This window comes from Anguilla rostrata, chromosome 9, assembly GCF_018555375.3.
Source record: "Anguilla rostrata isolate EN2019 chromosome 9, ASM1855537v3, whole genome shotgun sequence".
Taxonomy (NCBI): domain Eukaryota; kingdom Metazoa; phylum Chordata; class Actinopteri; order Anguilliformes; family Anguillidae; genus Anguilla; species Anguilla rostrata.
In genome coordinates this window covers 13,737,845-13,756,585 of record NC_057941.1, presented here as the reverse complement: position 1 = coordinate 13,756,585, position 18,741 = coordinate 13,737,845, and the positions used below count along the sequence as shown (strand labels likewise).

Here is an 18,741-nt window from a genome sequence, read left to right as displayed (position 1 = left end):
GCTCCCCATCACTGTTGCAGATTAATCTCTTTCCTTTGCTGACTGCCTCTCCTGCCTCCTTGGGGACAGGAAGTATGCATCTCTGCTGTCTCACAAAATCACACAGTGTTCGGACCACAATGCCAGCCGCACGCTGGAACACTGAACTATACAGAGAGCAGTGGCCAAAAAGTTGTCCACAAATCTGTGACATTAACCAAGTCTATAGAATTCATACACTATTGAAGTCATTTTTGAAGCCTTGGTGAGTTTCCTGACCTTTGCAAGTCAGCCGGGCCTATTGCTTTGTTTATATGTAGCTCATTACATACAGCCAGAATTCTGCACTCATGCTATATTTGAGATATTAGTATCCAAGCTGTTTGCAGGCTAAGTAGTAAATGTTGCCATAAATAACCTTTTCTGTGTCTGTGCATAAAAACGGCAAGCTCAGGCAATATTTACATCGCCATTGGAACACAGGTCAGGAGCTTGTCCCAGAGGGTGTGGTGCTGTGGCAGCACTGTAAATCAGCCTGATGCAGATGGCACTCCTGAAGCTGAAGTTTTATCATCATTCAGCGAAGAACACTGGCTGTACAGCTGACACCAAAAAATAATTTAAATTCTTTAAAAAAAGGTTTAAATGTACAATATATGGATGAACTCGCTCATCAGTTATGAGATATCGACTAGGTTTCCGCATCACCACAGAGAAAATAAGCCAGGCCCAATATTTCAGCTGGAATTCATACCCTGAACGAGTCCCTCTGTTAAGGATTCCCTCAGGGGATTGTATTAATGTGTTTGTTGAATGCCAGTGAACCACCAAGCTCCTACCCTATCATCCCTGCCACTCTATTACTCTGCTTTGGAACTAGGAGCAGATGGATGCGTGAATCTGTGTGCACCCAGCAACATTTGTTCAGAGTCATTCATTAGACTCACACTGGTTTATGTTCCAGCCAGTAATTCTACTGGCATACCTCCTCTATTTATGTAATGGAATATGCCGTGTTTGCCTTTCTAAACCAGCCACATTTAGTATCAATCATGTGATGTTTTTCTTGTTCTCGTACTATGGCTAGTGTGCCGTAAGTATAGTTAACTTGTATAAAGCATAGAAAACCCACCCACATTACAGATTCCAATCTTTAATTCATTTTCCTATTGAATGGTCAGGGATCATTTGCTCCCTGCAAAAATCTGCAGGGTGGATAAGCAGTCAGTATTTTCAGACTCAATGAACATCCTACTTTTTCGGGGGTCAAACAAAGTCAAATGTACTCAGAATATCTGATTAGGCTTCAACAGAGTAACATACTGAACACCTCTGGTGCTGGTGCACTCTGTTTCAGCCTTGTTTAATTAAACTGCAGATCAGGATCAATTCATGACATTTCACAGTCCACAGAAAATCTCATGGGTACAGGTTCATGTCAGGAAGATATGCAAACACTTAAGTCGTGGAACTAACATTAGCAAAGGGCTAAGAATCCACAACAGAGAAAAGCAACTGTGGCAGAGCTGCAAGGCTAATACTTTACCTCTGTATTGTAAGCTGTAGTGCCCCAATACTTTATATTTACACAGGCCTTGGTCTTGTTACTTTAACAGAATTCTGTGCCTCTTACAGCTTTATTCATGGATCTTCAAAGGGGAGGCAGCCAGACTGGACCTCCACAGAAAATGGCAAGCAATTTCTGGTCAGAGACAGCAAAGTAATCATTTCAATTTCCATTTCAGAAGCAGTCTACTGCACTGTTTAAAATGGTCAGAAGACTCTGCAGTCTGGTCCTCATTTAAAAATACGGTGTTAATGCAGCTTTGCTCATCTCTAAGAAACTGTCAGCCTAGTTTACATAGGGGCCTGCCGCTAGCCCACCCAAAGGCCTGTTTTACTTACCGTCAATGGCACAAGCATGGTTAGTAGACTTCCTGTCACACAGTAGTGATTCCATTCCAAAGGAGCAGCAAAAGGCTTGGCACACAGGCACTTCCTTTAAATGGGTTTCCTCATGTGGACATCTGAGATACTAGAAATAAAAAGAAGCATATCAATCCAAGGTCATCGATTAATTAAGATTGTTTCCATGTAGGACTTCAGGGTTTGTCATCTGTATCCCGGATAAAAGTTAATGTCCTCGTTGGTAAAAATAAAACAGATATACATTGTGTAGCAGCATCCATAATAAAGGGTAAAAATGTTTGGATAGAACGGGTTCAAGCATCTGTCTCTAGCCTGGAAAATGTCAGGTTCTGTTAATCTTATCTGAATACTGCTTGCCGACTTGGATTTTATTTAGCAATGGCATATACACAAACTTTTTCATGTACAAGTATGCGTGCACACACACACACACACACACAAATTAACAAATAAGGAAAACCAGTACACACACACACAGAAGCCGACACATGCGCACACATACAAACATACTTTGGTATGTGCACGCACACACACACACGCACACACGGAGACACACACATGCACACACACACAGGTACGTGTGCATACATACAGCAAAGTCTTACCATTGCGCTGACAAACACTGTTACCAATGCACACATGCACAAATCCAGCAAAATTTATGGGAAAACCAAGCAGCCACCCAGCTCCTGGAAAAGATAACATCCACAATCTGCTTGCTGCCACTTCAGTCCTACTGCATCACCAAGAGAGGCAGAGCAGGGCAGGGACTTAGATGCAAATGATAGAAGAGCCAGGAACACCAGAGAACTGGGGAGGAGAGACTGTCACATTAGTTCATCCTCAGCCGTGCTCAGCTCCACTAGACTTCCAGAAGACAGCACATGAACAAGGACCTCCAGAAGCCCCAGGAGGAGCAGCAGAGGAGAGGGGACAGGAGGGCAGTGGAGGGGAGAGTGGGGGGGGGGGGGACTAACCCCCATACGCTTTCGGAAAGGCAAGTTCAGTTGCTTCGGGCATAGTTTCAGGGACAGACTGACAGCATGGATCCGGTGGGGTGTAGTCATTTATGCCTGGTCAGTCAGCATTCCCTTTGACCGTTTTCAAGCAAAACTCTCGTTGGTAGTTCGACTTGGACCATTGTATTGCAACAAATAGGACATAACAGGCCAATAGTCAGATTGTAACTGTATTATATATCCTCTCAAACACATTCATTATGTTATTATGCGAACATTCACTTTCATGTCTTGACATCCGAGGAGACAGAATGCATTCACATTCCACAAATAACTGGTAACAACAGCAGAAAACATGCACACGTCGTAAACAATTTGCTGTTGAATTGGTTACTTCGACTCTCATCGTCAATTCCATATAGGCTAATCGCAAAATGACAAGAATACATAGAATGAAAACTCAGACTTGCGTGAAAATTTAAATTAATATTGCAGTGGTACGCCACCGTTTGCTTTCCTTCGAAGTTACTGCTAGCGGAGCAGCGAAGTGTGCCCTCCAGATGCGAACCATGCACCATAAATTAATCCAGTCTTCCTGGTATTTTTGTGGAATTGAAGAATCGCTGAGTAAAATTATGGCAGTCTGAAAAAGAAAAAGGGACGATTACTAGGATTAACCTGTAATTTTACCCTGACAAAAAGTGCGGAAAGTGATTTCCAATTTGCTTTTACTGTATCACCAATGTAAATTAAGCAGAACTACCGCATACCTCAAATAACTGTATCAAACGTTTTGAGTCAATTATAACGGGCTAACAAAGAAAATCCGGAAGAAAATATTCAGCCACCGAATTAAACCATTTTAATGTTTTGGTACATAATATGCTGTCCCAGCACGAATGCTTAACGTTATATAAAACGAATACTAAAGCAAGAAAAGAACAAAAGAGCACCCGTTATAATCCTTGATCTTAATTTCTCATCTATTCCAAGACGTTGGCAGGCTATAACCAAAAGTAGGCTACTGCGCCGCATAACATACAAGTTTGAATTCAAGTTATCATTATGAAAATAAATCGGTTTGCGGCTGCAGATTTTTAAAAATGGCGGTTGAAATAAAATACTGCGAGTAGTCGACCAATCAGAAATATTCAGAGCTTGCGCCCCACCCCAAAAGTTCCGGTACTTTTGGAAAGTACTACCCCCCGAGCAGGGACTTTTTTTTGGGGTAAAATAAAGTCCCAGGAACTAGACCCTGGTGCGGTGGAAACGCACTGAGTTCCTCAAAAGGTTCCTAGTTCCTGGGGAAAGTTCCTGCAGTGGAAACGCGGCTTAGGGCTCACTTCACCCAACTGGGGACCACCACCCAGTCCAACCACCGCCCAGTCCCTGCTGGCCTGGAGGCTCATGTCGAATTATCCTCGTGTAGATCATCCGACCAATCCAACTAATGTCCCTTCTGATGAAAATATTCATTTGGGCTTGCCCAGTGTTAAGAAATTCCTGATCATTTTTACCTGCACACATAATGCCTGGGAGAGTCTGTTTCTTATTATTCACTTCCTCTGCAGTTTGAATACAACAAATGGAAACAACAGCAGCATTCATGGCCATTTGAATCTTGTATAATTGCATTATGAGCTCATAGGGAATTATTTTTAAAAATGCATCGCAGCCCCTCACAAACCGACTATGTGCTTGTGAGGCACTGGTCTAAAAACCCTGTGTTCAGAATTGCCCACAGGTTAAGCACTGTTTTCCAGACATAGGCTTTACCTGGGCAGGCTGCTTTTCATAATAAAGCGAGACACAGTTTTTTGGAGGCTGGTATCCCTGACACACGCAATAGTGCAGTGGTCAGTAAGATCATTTGAGAATACACCAAGCGACGAGTATTTATGAAGAGTGTTCGTAAGGCTCAATTCCAAGAGCTTAGATTTAGTTTGACAATTTAAGTTAGGGCAAGACAGTGTCACACAGGGCACTGTCAACTGAGTGAGGCCGCACTATTGTATCCTTATGTGTCATGTGGCAGAAGGACATTTCAAAAGCCTTTGACTCTTGTTATACAGGCTGGCTCAATCTGTATAAACTCAAGAGGCAGCTGAATAGGATGAGCCACCCCAACATGACTCCTGCAGCAAGGCTTCAGCTACACATGCAGTTCCTAAAGCTTTGTTATCCTCTGAAAATCGCCATGACCCACTCTTAGCCTACTCCTTTTGACAACCACAAATGTATAAATTTATCTCAAATGAAATGAGAAATGAGATCAGGCAAACCATCCACATTACAACTGGAATGACAAAGATTAACCAACAGAAAGCATGTTCACAAAGTCCATTGGTAGCCTATTTTAGCCTATAGGTTAAGGTTTTAGCTTTAGAAATAAACTTCAGGTAAATTTGCAGAGCAGTGTTACAGAAAAGTCAAGGCACTCCTTTAAAACTGTTCCAAAAATGTACCTCTAAAATTCCCACAGGGATGCACAGCCGTGTTATTTCTTTGCTGATCTACCTGGGATCCAAATTACATACCATGAAGCAGATATTTTCTCAAAATACAATATGATATTAAGACAATGAAACAGATACAACTTGAGCACACAAAGCACAAAAAAACTGTACAATGAGCCAAGATTATGATTTAGATCTCTTCCACATTTTAGAGGAATGACCAAGTACAAGTTGGTTGGAAGTAATCGTTCAAGGCAATGCAACAAGGGTATTGTTGTTGACACCATTACCCAGTCACATGGAATCAATGTTACATGGGAAAAATCTATGATTCACGAATGATGCACAGATGCAGAATCCATTTTCAGATGTTATGTCCCATCATCCCTCAAACAAACACACTTCGAAAACATACAACATGAGAGAACAGACCCCCTTGAGGATACCTGAAGATAGGCTATTCCTTTTCTCCAGGTGCAATGGTGGGGCAGCGCAGATGGAGAGGAAGGGCCCTTTGATCATGTGATCCTGTCGTTCTGGCCTCAGGCAATGTGCAGAAGTCGACAAGTGCAGCAACCCTCAACACAGATATCAAAGGTTTGGGAACTGTGACAAAACTAAAGGGAGAAAAGGATTGACACTGCACTGCTATTTCTCTCAGCTGTATTCTGGAACCGCTCTCCCAGCTGCATATCTTTGGTCAGCAATGAGCACACAGATGTGAGCACATGATGGACACAGCTAATGAAGTTTGGCTTCGGATGCATTGTGGAACAGCGCTGACGTACTGACAGGGGTGATTAGAATGGTCAGTCCCAGCTACCGTGGACTTGTGCAACGTAAAGGGCCAGAGAGAGACAAACAAATGTGTTTTCAGCTAAATCCACACACCACAAGCCTGCCTCCACATGAAACCAAAGTAAATTTGTATGTGCAAAACCCATAGTCCACTGGGAGAATATGTTAAACATGACCATTTAGAGAAACCACAGCAAAACCTTACTGGTGAACCACAGGAATCCTGCTGCTCATCACTAATTGTTATTGACTGTTGTTATGACTGATTTTGTATAGTTCAGGAGAAATGTACAAATGATCAATTTGAGAGGATATTGGGTATTATTGAAGGATGGAAAATAATGGCACAGGGATGTGCCCATGGATTCAAAAGAGGACTGACGACAGCTGGATGTTTTAATATGAATCAAATTACCAAACAATGTTAGACCTATTCAAAGGTGGTTAATTGGCACCATAAAGCATTACAAGTGCTCATGGTGAATTAGGGTACCATTCCAGGTAATTGAGCACTGTAATAGTCATTCTCAACACTCAATGACCTATAGGCGTGAGCACAGAATTTGGTGTTTATGAGACAAATTATGTACTAGCATTTCAGAAATAAGTACAGGCTATTTCAACATCCGACTGGCTGACAGAGAACTTAACTCATTAGCAAACCTCTTCGATGACAAATTTAAGCACAGTAAAATTAAGCAAGTAATGTATTTTTTATCTTCGATTACATTAATAATACATTTAAAAATGGGAGAGTAATTTAACAAAATGGTTTATTTACTCAGCAGATAGTTTGAATATGATATATCACACTTAAAATGTAAGTGTAATTAATAATTAATTTACACAGTGAAATATACAAGGCATCATTATGTGATAGGCTGTTAACACCTTTATCTTTATTCTCCTTAAATCTTAACTCCTACTGGAAAAACATTGCTTGTACTAGTTCAAAACAAACTACAGAACATTAACTATTATTGAAGGCTGTAAGGTTCACACAGAAGGGCTATCATAGTGTTGCAATTGCAGTTAATTCCCTCTTCAGAGTCCTTTGATAAATAAAAAAATAATAACCATCTGATACAGTTAATTGGAATATAATTCATAATCGGTTCTTCACTGGCAGGGCACAGTTTTTACTGCTGATAAAGTGTGACAGGCCGAGGGGGTCTTCACATGTGGCAAGTTATATGGCATTTTATTTGCAGCCAAGATACTCACTACCAATTTAATGGCCGTTTTTCAAGCAATTCCCATACTGATGCCTCTGTTGGTGTTCCTGTTTCAGATGAACAGAGGTGTCCTTGAAATGTCACTGTTCATTGTTCAGTTGGTATAGCAGAGGACTGGAGGGCTTTGCTGACGACTTGCATTATGTTACAGGAGTAAAATGTGCATAATTGCTGCATGAAAGCCAAAAAATAGCTTTTATCTTGCCATTACTTATGCACACAGTCTGCAATCCTTGACAATAATATTTTGGTGGCATTTTATATTCCAATGGAGTCTGACTTGATCAAATGTTAAGTTTGCAAGGTGGATGCATATTCCGTATTGGTTGAAGTATGTAGAATGATGAACGCTGCCTGTTAATATATCCTGATGTACCTTTTTCCTCAGAGGCTGCAAAACTCTGCAGTACAGTCACTTTTGAACAGATGAAATATGCTGTTAAGACAAAGAGGTATGGAATGTAATTTGAGCAATGCAATTCTCCAATGTTAACAAAGACAAATGCAGAAGTTTCACAAATGACCTATACGAAGCAAATATAAGGCACCCTATGTCAACCTACAGCAGATGTAAATCCACCAAAAGGGTAGAAAACAGCTCCAGTGTTTCTATAGCCCACACACCTTCTCCAGCAGAGTTCAACTAAATACTTTTTTCATTTAACTATTAGCAGTAAAAGAACAATGAATGAAATTAAAGCTTAATAAAGTCGGTCTTATAAAATAGCCTGACAGCGTCATTTATTCTTGGTTGAAGCCCATGCCTGCTCAGATCTGGAAGGTTTATCCTGAAGACTTCATCATGTAGACTTCCACTAGAGGCTCTCTAAGCTCTCATTTGCAAGGGCCAAATCCCTGAAGGCCCACCTCAACTTCATGTCAAACACCATCTGCCTCAGTACCACGGCTCACAAAATTTCAAGGGTCTGCTTCAAATGCTCACCTGAAATCTCATACATAAACAGTTCTACTGGGTTTCACTGCAAAGCTGTATGTCAATGGTAGAAATTTACAAGTTAAACATTAAGTTGGCAACTAATCAACACAGCATTCAAGTCTCCCAGAGGACTGAATTGGAACTGCAGAACTGCAAGTTCCATTGCATCATTAATAAGTAAATACAGGACTAAAAATACTCTTGTAGGACAAGAGTTCCAATACGAAATTCATATCAAATATCAGCTATCATTTAAGCAGGAGAGACACTGCACACAAGCAAAAATAGAGGAAGTTTCATGCCTGGAGACAGAATGAGACAGAATTGAGAATGTAGGTTTGCAGAGAAAGCTTTGCACTCTGCACATTTTATAAGCTCCGTGACACAAAACAAGCTTCACATTTGGAAAAGTACAGGAAGGCTTTTGTTTGTTTTTTTGCAGCGTGTGGAAAAGCAAACTTCAATGAAAATACCAATACCACCATCAACACAGACAAACAACTAGGCATAAGCCCTTCACAAAAATGTGAGACATGTTTGAAATCTTGACAACAAATATCTCAATTGCATATACTGAAAGTATATTCAGACGCTGCATAAAATGCTCAATGGATTATCCTTCCTTTTACAGCAATTCACCAGGATCCTTGTCAAAGGTTTTTGCCTATAAAGAGCATGCAATGCTCTTTATAGGCAAATAAAAGGATACATCTGACAGCACCACTGTTTTAAAAATTAAATGTGAGAAAAAATGAGACAGGTCATGAAGTCAGATTCCTCTACATCACATCATCCTTACATTGACTTAACCAGTTCCCACCGACAAAGATTTTAAATGTATTGATTAGCTTAATGTGTCACACTGTGTCCGCTGGATGAACTAACCTCCAAGCAAAGCTGTCTGTATTCAAAAGCTAAAGGCAATGCTACGGGAGAGCGGTTGACCATTTAAATGATGACAGACTGAACCAGTTAAGCGCTATCGGCCTGCATGTCCCTCAATGGGAAGACCAGACTGACACATATCTTGAAGGTGTTAAAAGCAGAGATGTCAGCAGTGAGTGTTTAGTCATCACGTTGCCCGTTAATCTCATCACCACAACAGGAATGAAAATGACAGGAGAGGGAGATGAGGCACAAAAGCAAACACAACACACACACAAGCGGGGATTAGACTATCGCCATTTATCCCCTCCCGCACAACCGCCCACACATTACCCATGAATGCTTATTTTACAGACAGCAGGAACTGGCTTCAGTTGACATTGACAAATTAAAGCACTAAACATAATTTTGAAAATAGAGAACGAGCCAATGAGTGATTCAGCCACACAGGACAAAATTTTGACATAAACTGAAATACATACGTAAAAATAAAACCACTGTAAATAGCATTGAGTGTTGTTTGCCAGCGTGTTGTTAACATGCAGAACAGACTGTAAATGGGAGAACATTTCAATGTGTAATTGCTAGGCTGCTGAAATGTTTTATTTAATCATACAACTGCTTCATCAACGTAAGGTACAATCTGTCATATAGCCATTTTTTTTCATTCCTTTGCCAGTGGAAAATACCTCATAATTAATCCAGATAGATAATTTAAGGTTTTACTTCAAATGGAAGACCTGTGCTTTGCACCGCAGGGAGGAAGATGAGGAGAAATATCACTGTCACATGTGGTGTGTAACTAGCTGGAAACTAAACCGAGTGCAGTAATAAGGTTTGGCCAATCAGCACATAGAGAAACAGATACAGATCTGTAAAGCAAGCAGTACATGCAACAGTACTTTACCTCTTGTGTACGTTTACTACAAGAGATCACAAGAGATTACTGAAATATCAAGCGCCTGTTAGGTTTTTTCTTTTTTTCTGAGTCGCAAAATGTAGTAAATGTAAAAGTATTGTGCCATCAAATTTTAATAAAAACCTTAACCACAATAAAACATTAACACAAGATTGACTCTGCAAGTACAGTTTGCCCTTATTAAAGTTTATCTGGAACATAACTTTTACAGCAACGTCAAGATAATTTCAATGTCGACAAAAACAGAGTAAAAGGACACATCTTTTGTGTTACGAAGAGATTTCTCTGTAGGAGGCAAAGACACTTTAAAAATTATATGTCCATAGTGTTTATGCGCTTTAACATTTGAATGCCATACTTTTCTTCTCTCAGGGAAAATTTAATTTTATTTCAGCATTTTAATCTCACCGGACTCTAAAGAATAAACTGCCATGAACATCTGAAAAGGTAAACTCAACATAATCATATGAAATCACCATTATTGAAATACGCATACACCCGACTAACATCCTTATTGCCTTAACTACCTTAACTACTGGCATATGTGTATTTTAATCATGGTGAACAGGAAGAACAAATCTGGGGGTGGTATGAAATAAAAGGATGTGACATAGGCCTACCAACTTACACAAAATCTGATTTTGGCCAGTCTTTTATTTATTTTATTTTTTTGACGACTTCAACAAGTTTATGATATTACTGCTTGTGCTCATGGGTTATTAGCATTACACAAGTCAGACATGGTTTGCAGAGCACACACTTAATTTGAATATAACTGTAGACAGGGTCCAGTTAAAGGATATCATTAATGTGCTGTACTTTTGAGGGTATTTGCATGCATATCAGATGATCTGTGTAGGAATTACTGCCCTTTTTATGCATCATTTTAGGGGAGCAAAAATAATGACAAATTAATGCAATTAACATGCAAAAAAGTTGTCATCTAGTACATGTTTGCAAATCCATTGCATTCAATGCAGTCACAGTGCCAATTTTTCATATAAATGCATGTGTAAGTAAGTCATTATTATGCAAAAGATAGTACTGATGTAGCATATTATTTAGGAATATCAAATATTCTGTGTGATAGGCTGGCGTCCTGTCTGGGGTGTGTTCTTGCCTATCGTCCGATGCGCGTTGGCATTGGCTCCAGCACCCCCCCGGCCCTGACCAAGATAAGCGGGTGTAGATAATGGATGGATGGATGGATGGATGGATGTAAATATTCAATGTTTGCACGGGCTGGCATTGGTATCACCTAACAGTTCTGAGATGAGAATAAAATCTCTACAAATGTATACATTTTCACTCATGCATTTATTGGTAATTATTTATTCCAGAGACAAGCTGGAATAAATAAGGAACTGCTGGAGGTTAAATGTGAAAATAGAACACCCACAAAGGTCTTTCTCCCTAAAAGACAATTTCTTGACAATTAAAAACATCCATTTCTCATTTTCGTCACACTTCAAGACCTGAACCTCAAAAATCATACAAAGTGGAAGAACGGGAGAACAGCAGAACTGTGCATCATAAAGGCAGCCCACTTGCTACCTTTTACTGCTATGGGAATTGCTCTTCATTTGTCACAAAAAGGTAGTTGAAAAACATGAAACACCTCAGATCTTACATAAAGAGTACCCCCTGGTGACATCCTTTTCCAGTTCAGTCTGAAGGTAAGAAAAGCGCACTGCGCTACACAATGTAATTCAATCATATTTACCATTTTTCAGTTTGACTAAAAAAACACCTCTTCATCAAAGTGTGAAATGACGTGGTCCCTCATAAGCAGAGGCATGGGGAAAATACGTCTGAGACCAATTTCCGGGGACCCGAAGTGCAGAAATAAATCATAAATAAATACGTTGCAATTACAACCAATAATGACCACACTGTCCACCGTGCTTCTGTTGATTAATTTTAAATTAAGATGCACAATTAGCTGTAGGTTGAGTGATTGAGTGCAATGATTGTTAGCTGTAAGTCATTTGCTAAATTAAGAAGTGGGGGGAAATATTTTAAGTGCCATTAATGATGCAAGTAGAGTAGCATTTCATGTTATTTTTTTCCCCAACGATATTGAGCAGCTCTGAATGGTGGCAAACAAGGCTTTTTGGAAATTATATATTCAATATAGCTCGTCATCATTTTTTATTACTAATGTGCTCATATCTAATGTCATTCTTCAAGAACAAACAAATCTATCTAGCTATACACACTTATTGATTAATGGCCTTCACAGATTAACCACATGTGACAAGGGGCTCCATTTTCCAGTCGGTGCGTGGTGTGTTGCGAGCTGTCGCACTGGCGAAGAGGTATTTTCATCATGGATTTTGACATGCCTGATGATGAAGCCACAGCGAAAGCAGTTTCACGGGGCTGAGACGGCGCCTCCATTAATTTTCAATGAGAGGTGGCGGGTCACCTCCGCAAGGCATGTTGGGATTGCGGGCGGCGTGGGCCTAGCTGTTGAGGCGGCATGGGGGGGGGGGGGGTGGCCAAAGCTTATCTTCAAGCCCCAGGTGGTAAAAATTTGCATCATCATAACCAACCAGATTTGATCTCTGATGTGCAAATTGTCTCCCATTTCAAATTATAGTAACCCCATTTATTAGTTCTGTCATTGAAGACACTCTTTCTCTCTGCCAAATAAATGTAAAAGACACGTTAAAAACACGGCAATGAAAGTGTAGCAACATTCATAATATATTACTCTATTTGCAAATAAGTTTGTGGTCCTGTAGCCTAGTGTTTGTTAGGTACAAGCAAAATTAATGTCATGTTTAACAGAATGAAAAACGGATTGGCTAGCCTGTTCTGTTCTGGACTGAAATTGATAGCCTATATAATATAAAGGTTAATTTTATTTGCTAAACGATATATGTTATGTAATTCATTTTTGTATGAACAGCTTTTTAATGTATTATAAAATGATAAATAATCAATAAAGTTATTAAAAACTGTGTTCTGATCAATACGAACAACAAAACGAGTTGCACGTTTAGCAGAAGTAAAAACGGCATAGAAAATGGCTGCATCTAATCAATATGAATGATTACAATCACCATGAGCTTCCTTTAATGATCCATGGCATAGAATAATAAAAAACAACTCCCAATTTTATTCATACAGCAATGTCCCTCCAAAATTCAAAAACAATGCAAGAATGCAACCTATTTCATATAAAATTATTAAAGTTAATTCACGCCCCTTTCACCAGTCTCATAGATCACAACATATCACAAAAAATGGGCTATACTAATATTGCAAGGCTATATCCAATAGCACAACCCAAATACGAAATGCATCTTCAATTTGCATAATTAATTAATTTTCTGTAGGATTTATGTCATTTGTTAGCCCTGGTGTCAAAGGAAGGCAAGAAGGTTGGGCCCTGGGCGAGAAGGCAAGGCCCTAGGCACAGAGCCTGATCTGCCTAGTGGGAGGGACGTCTCTGTATATATGCCACGCTGTAACCAAAGGACATCTTAGTTTCCCCTCAAAGCAATTTATTATTGTATTAGAACTGATCAAAAATCAAATACTGAAACCCCTCCTCCTTCCAATAGTTTACTCCAAATTAATTAGGAGGCCAACCTGTGGTAGTGAGGAGTGTTCTGCTGCCTGGCATCAAAGCAGCAAGGGGCAAAAAAGAGAACCTTTTTTTTAGTAAAAGTGTATCTTTGTATGTGTGATCCCAAATCGTAACACAATCCATAGAAACTTGTAAGACCATAGTATCCACAATCCATAAAGTGCACAATGACAAATTGCTCTTTTGCAAAATATATTTCAGGTTTATTTTTTATTTTTTGACAATCTCAATTAGACATGCCACTTTTGGGGCTATGAATGTAATATTCTCATAGGCTGCAGGTTATGAGTCTGTAGGATAGCTGACACGCAACCTACCAACAACTCCCTTGTGAAGGCAGGATTTTGATTCTTGCCATGGCACTTCCTGCATTGTGACCCTATCTCTATCTGTAACCCTCTCAAAATAAGGGAAAGAGCACATAAGGAGAAGAGACTATCTGCTGTCCCTTCAAATAGACAAAATAAGCTGCTCTTTGGAATGTGCTTGGCGCTACATATGCCCTTGGTGCCTTAGCAGGCATTACCTTCAAAAGATTGAATCATCTGCTGACCTTAACATGGGAAACAGCATGATAGCAATCCTTCCCACAGCTGCTGGCTCTCTCTCTGAGAAACTTTATTTGATTTGTAGGCAAATTTATGACACAAACTGTCCCCTGGCACTAAAATAGGAAAAATGATTATAGCAGCCCCCCAAGGGGTTCCGCTGATATTGCTGTACAAACAAGCTAATTATTTTTCACACCTGTGTAAACTTGAACACAAGCAGCAATATTAGTGGAGCCGAAATGGTTAATATCATTTCTCTGCACATCGTTAGAGCAAAAGAATGACAACAGACTATTGTCTCAATTAAAAAACTGAGTCAACAGAGCGACTGGCCTCACGTCAGTGAATGCAGGTTCCTGTTAATTCAGATTAGGACCAGGAAATGGCCACACTGAAGATGTCTTTGGGGGCTGAGTTTGAGGTCTTGTCAGGCTTGATTAGCTGACAGGCTGGGAACGAAGGCCCACACAGGGAGTGATTACTACATATCAGCCATCTTTGATATTAATTTCCAGAGACTGCCTCGATACACAGAGAATACACAGCACAGGCAACAGGACTTTGTTAAGGGCAGGCCTCTCTAGGCCACCCCTCTTTTCCTCCCATGAAAAATACCCCTTCCCCTCCCGCTCCTTGCAGAAATCCATGCGAAATGGGAGAAAGAGAGACTTCTGTTACTAATCCTTCCCATAAAATGTTCTGCAACTTTATAGGGTCATGTGTGAATGAGAGCTGGTGTCAGCATTCTGAAACTGTTTCTCTAGAAATTATCCAGCTCAAGACCTACAAACATTAGAGCATTCACTTATTTTTGTCGGACATTTTGCTTTCATAATGAATGTTTATTTTATTTTTACTGTTTTCCTGGCAAAACACGAGTGTCAGACTAATATCTGGAAAACAACCACTGCCATCTCGTAATAAAAATTGGCTTACAATGCAATGCAGACATTACCTCAAGATTCCAGAAAAAAAACCTCAAACTGGCGTAGATACGATCGGGCAACCAGACACTTATTGCAGACCCTCATGTTCTAGTCAAGTAGCAAGCCAGCATTTTGCTCAGTCCACTACCACTTGTGGAACATTTAATGAAATAAAAATGCATTAAAATTCTTGAAAAAAACTTGATCTTGGATCAAAATGGTTTCACAGTATGTTTTCAATCATGGGCAGCTAGATAGCTATTTACTCATTTGATTCATAACTGCAGCTATACTGTCGTTGCAAAGGCTGGCTGGCTTCATTCGATAGAGGACCTATGTGATGAAATGGAAGCCATAACCAAACAGCACATTACAACATACTTGTGAACACTTGCTGAATTGAATAAGTATTGCACATACATACACCACACAAGCCCTGGAGGCTCTCCTTGTCCTTCTCTGGACCTCACAAACCGCTTTTCACGACTGGATGACGAGGACCTTGTTCACCCTATCTGTGCCTCACCCCCACCTGGCACTGCTGCCAATGGTTTCACTGCTCTCTGCCCAGCTGCATGTGGTTCCACTACCCCTGGCCCTACAGCACTTTTTAATATCAGGTCACTTACAAATAAATCTTTTATTATCAATGATCTTATCTGTGACAATAAACCAGACTGTTTTTTTTTTTTGTTTTAACATAAACCTGGCTAGGAACAGGCTATTCTTATTGAAGCGTCTCCTCCCAATTACAGTACCAATTCTCTGTCTCAGTTAGAAATGCAGGGGAGGGGGAGGTATGGCCAGCATTGCCCTCGCTTTTCTTTGTCACAAGCCCCTTACCTTTGGAAATACCTTTTACCATCCTTTGAATATCATGCAATGTTATTGAAATGTAAACCCAGTGAACAGATTGACTGAAAATTTCAGTGTAAAAAAAATAGAATGAATGCAAATGAACCCACTCAGGCCCAAATACGGCCCTTTATTAGTTGACAATAGTTAGAAACTTTGTGTTTAACATAGTTGTCAAGTGACACCATTGTTGCATAGGTCCTTCATTTAACAAGCACCCCCTCCCTGCATTCTGTTCTGCAACTATACCCCCAATCGTGACACACTGGACAATAGCATCAATCTGGGAGTTCATAAAAACAAGATTCCAATGATGTATGACATGTCTAATTTGACTTTCGGAATAGCGATTTATAGCCCAGCGTAACCAAAAGTTTTGTCTCATTGTCGCTGCGTTACGCATTCAGCCTCTGCGATAGCAGTAAAAGACACTGCACCCGGCGAGACATAATTGTTTTCTGTAATTTTTAGGAAAATATTATTATTCTTGAGAACAACTGAGTATGGCTAAGGCATATGCTCACCCAGCTGATATTGATTTCTGGAGTAAGTCAGATGAGGACAGCGACATCATTGATTCTCTGGTGGAGGAGGATGCCTATGAACATGGATAATATATCATCCTAGATACGAAAGTATTACTGTTCAAAATATTGCGGTTATACATGTTAATAATCATCTCCAATTAAACAAAGATAAGATGGAGATCTCAGGGTAAAGGAGAGTGAAGGTAATCTCTTATTTAAGTTCACACTCTTTTAAATTTACCTCCCAGGCTAAGAACCTGAGTGTTATTCTTGGCAGTGATTTAATGCATGCCTTTATTTCCAGTCATCTCGATTACTGTAATGCACTACTCTCTGGACTCCTCAAAAATGAGTGGCGAGCTTCAATCAGTACAAAATGATATTGCTAGGGCACCAACTAAAACCAAGAATAGTGCACATACTACCCTTATTTTCAAATCTTTACACTGGTTAACAGGTGCTTTTAGAATGCTGGATGGGGTTGGGGTCGGTGGTTGGGGTTGAAGCCGAAGCCAGTCAAGTTCTTCCACACTGTTCCAGACAAAACCAATTTATATATAGACATCACTGAAGGGAATGCAGCGTGTTGGAGAAGGTAAATTTGCACTGAAGTCAAATGTTTTGTCATAGATAAAACATTGTGCACTTGAATGAGGATTACTCTTCACAGGAGAGCTGGATAGTCTGTATAACAGCATTCCACAAAGGATTTGATATTTACTGAGGAAAAAACCAGAGCATTTTGAATATGGCACAGAATGCATAAAAGCACTGACCTATGGATGCTATTTTGGTCGTTTGTACAAGATTAGAAGTATATAAATCACTCTAAAACAACAAGGAAATTATTTTGATCATGCAGAAATGTAAATGCATAGGTGCATTTACTGTACATCTTAAGCAGGTTTAATTAAAATGGTTAATTAAAAATTAGGTTAATTAAAAATTAAAGGTGTCCACCATGGGTGCAAGCTTAGCCTTATAACCCAGAAATTGTTCAGGTCTGGGCCCAGCATATGTAATTAGTTGACAATGACCAGACATGCAGTGGTGGTTACAAAGCTTACTGCTCTGTTAGCTTTTATCGAGGACTAGCTAGGTACCCTGAGCCTACCAGCTGTGTACAGTGAGGGACACACCCCTATGATGTGCGTAGAGTAGAAAAAAAGCTCATGGGATGGTGCCTGGAAGGTGCCTGCAGTGTTCCTTCAGCAGGGAGATTCTTCCACACTGGGGAGATAGGTGTTTATAAACAAATACATGAAGGACGAACACTCTTCCTCAAGCCTGCAGTGACCCATCAGAGAAAAGTGCTTTTGGCAAACAATAATGGACACTGCCACACATCCTATAATCACCATTTCTGTACTCTGCAGATGATTATTTAGCCTGTGCAGATAAGCCATCCCTAATTTAGTGTGCACCGTGCCTCTTTTTAATTCTATTTAACGATAAGCACCAACTTACCAGATAGACTAAATTAATTGATCACCTGCAATCAGATGGGAAGTAGACCTAGTGAATAGTCGGAATCAGACAGAGCGTGCAAATGCCCTGACACGGTTTACCACTTTACATGCTGAGCCCCTGGCTGTAGCTAATTTAATCATTTCTGCAAATCCCTTCAGCAAGAGCCAACCAGCCGGAATGAGGATACAACCTAAGGAGGGGCTCACGCAGACCCCGTAGGCACAGTATGAATATGTGGGCCTGGTTTTCCTGATGCATTTAATAGTGCAGAAACATGCCAGGGAGAGTTTTAGCCACAGTGTATTTTGTTCATTGAAATATAATCCTGCAACGCGGTATTTTGAAACTGCCGACATTTCTTTATTCTTCAGAACCACAGAGGAAAAGTATAGAGCTGGTTTAAATTTGTTAGATTCTGTGTGGTTCTGTCATCGGTAAGGCTTACATATAGAGATTCTACTGACTTGTAAGGTTGCAGTGATCTAAATATAGATGTGACTTGGTTAAGATTTCTTTACTTATCATATTCCATATCCAATTATTGACACAGCCATCAGACCAGAGACAATTATATATGGAATTTAATACTGGCTCCTTGAGAAAATTGAAAATAACCTCTAAAAATTCTTTACCTGCTGCCTTCTTCCTTGAGACAATTCTCAAGATTACAGTCATTTATTAAATATAAATATAAAGGTCAAGTCTTGATTGTTTTGC

The 18,741-nt window shown here is 39.9% G+C and overlaps 1 protein-coding gene across 1 annotated transcript in view; it reads right to left on the bottom strand.

Moving 5' to 3' along the window:
• Positions 1-18,741, bottom strand: part of LOC135263006 (dystrophin-related protein 2-like) — a 72,772-nt gene that overhangs the window by 46,932 nt on the left and 7,099 nt on the right. The window contains exon 2 of the mRNA XM_064350531.1: positions 1,885-2,014. Coding sequence (XP_064206601.1) covers positions 1,885-1,939 — 55 coding nt within the window. The 5' untranslated portion in view covers positions 1,940-2,014. The remainder of the gene's footprint in view (positions 1-1,884; positions 2,015-18,741) is intronic.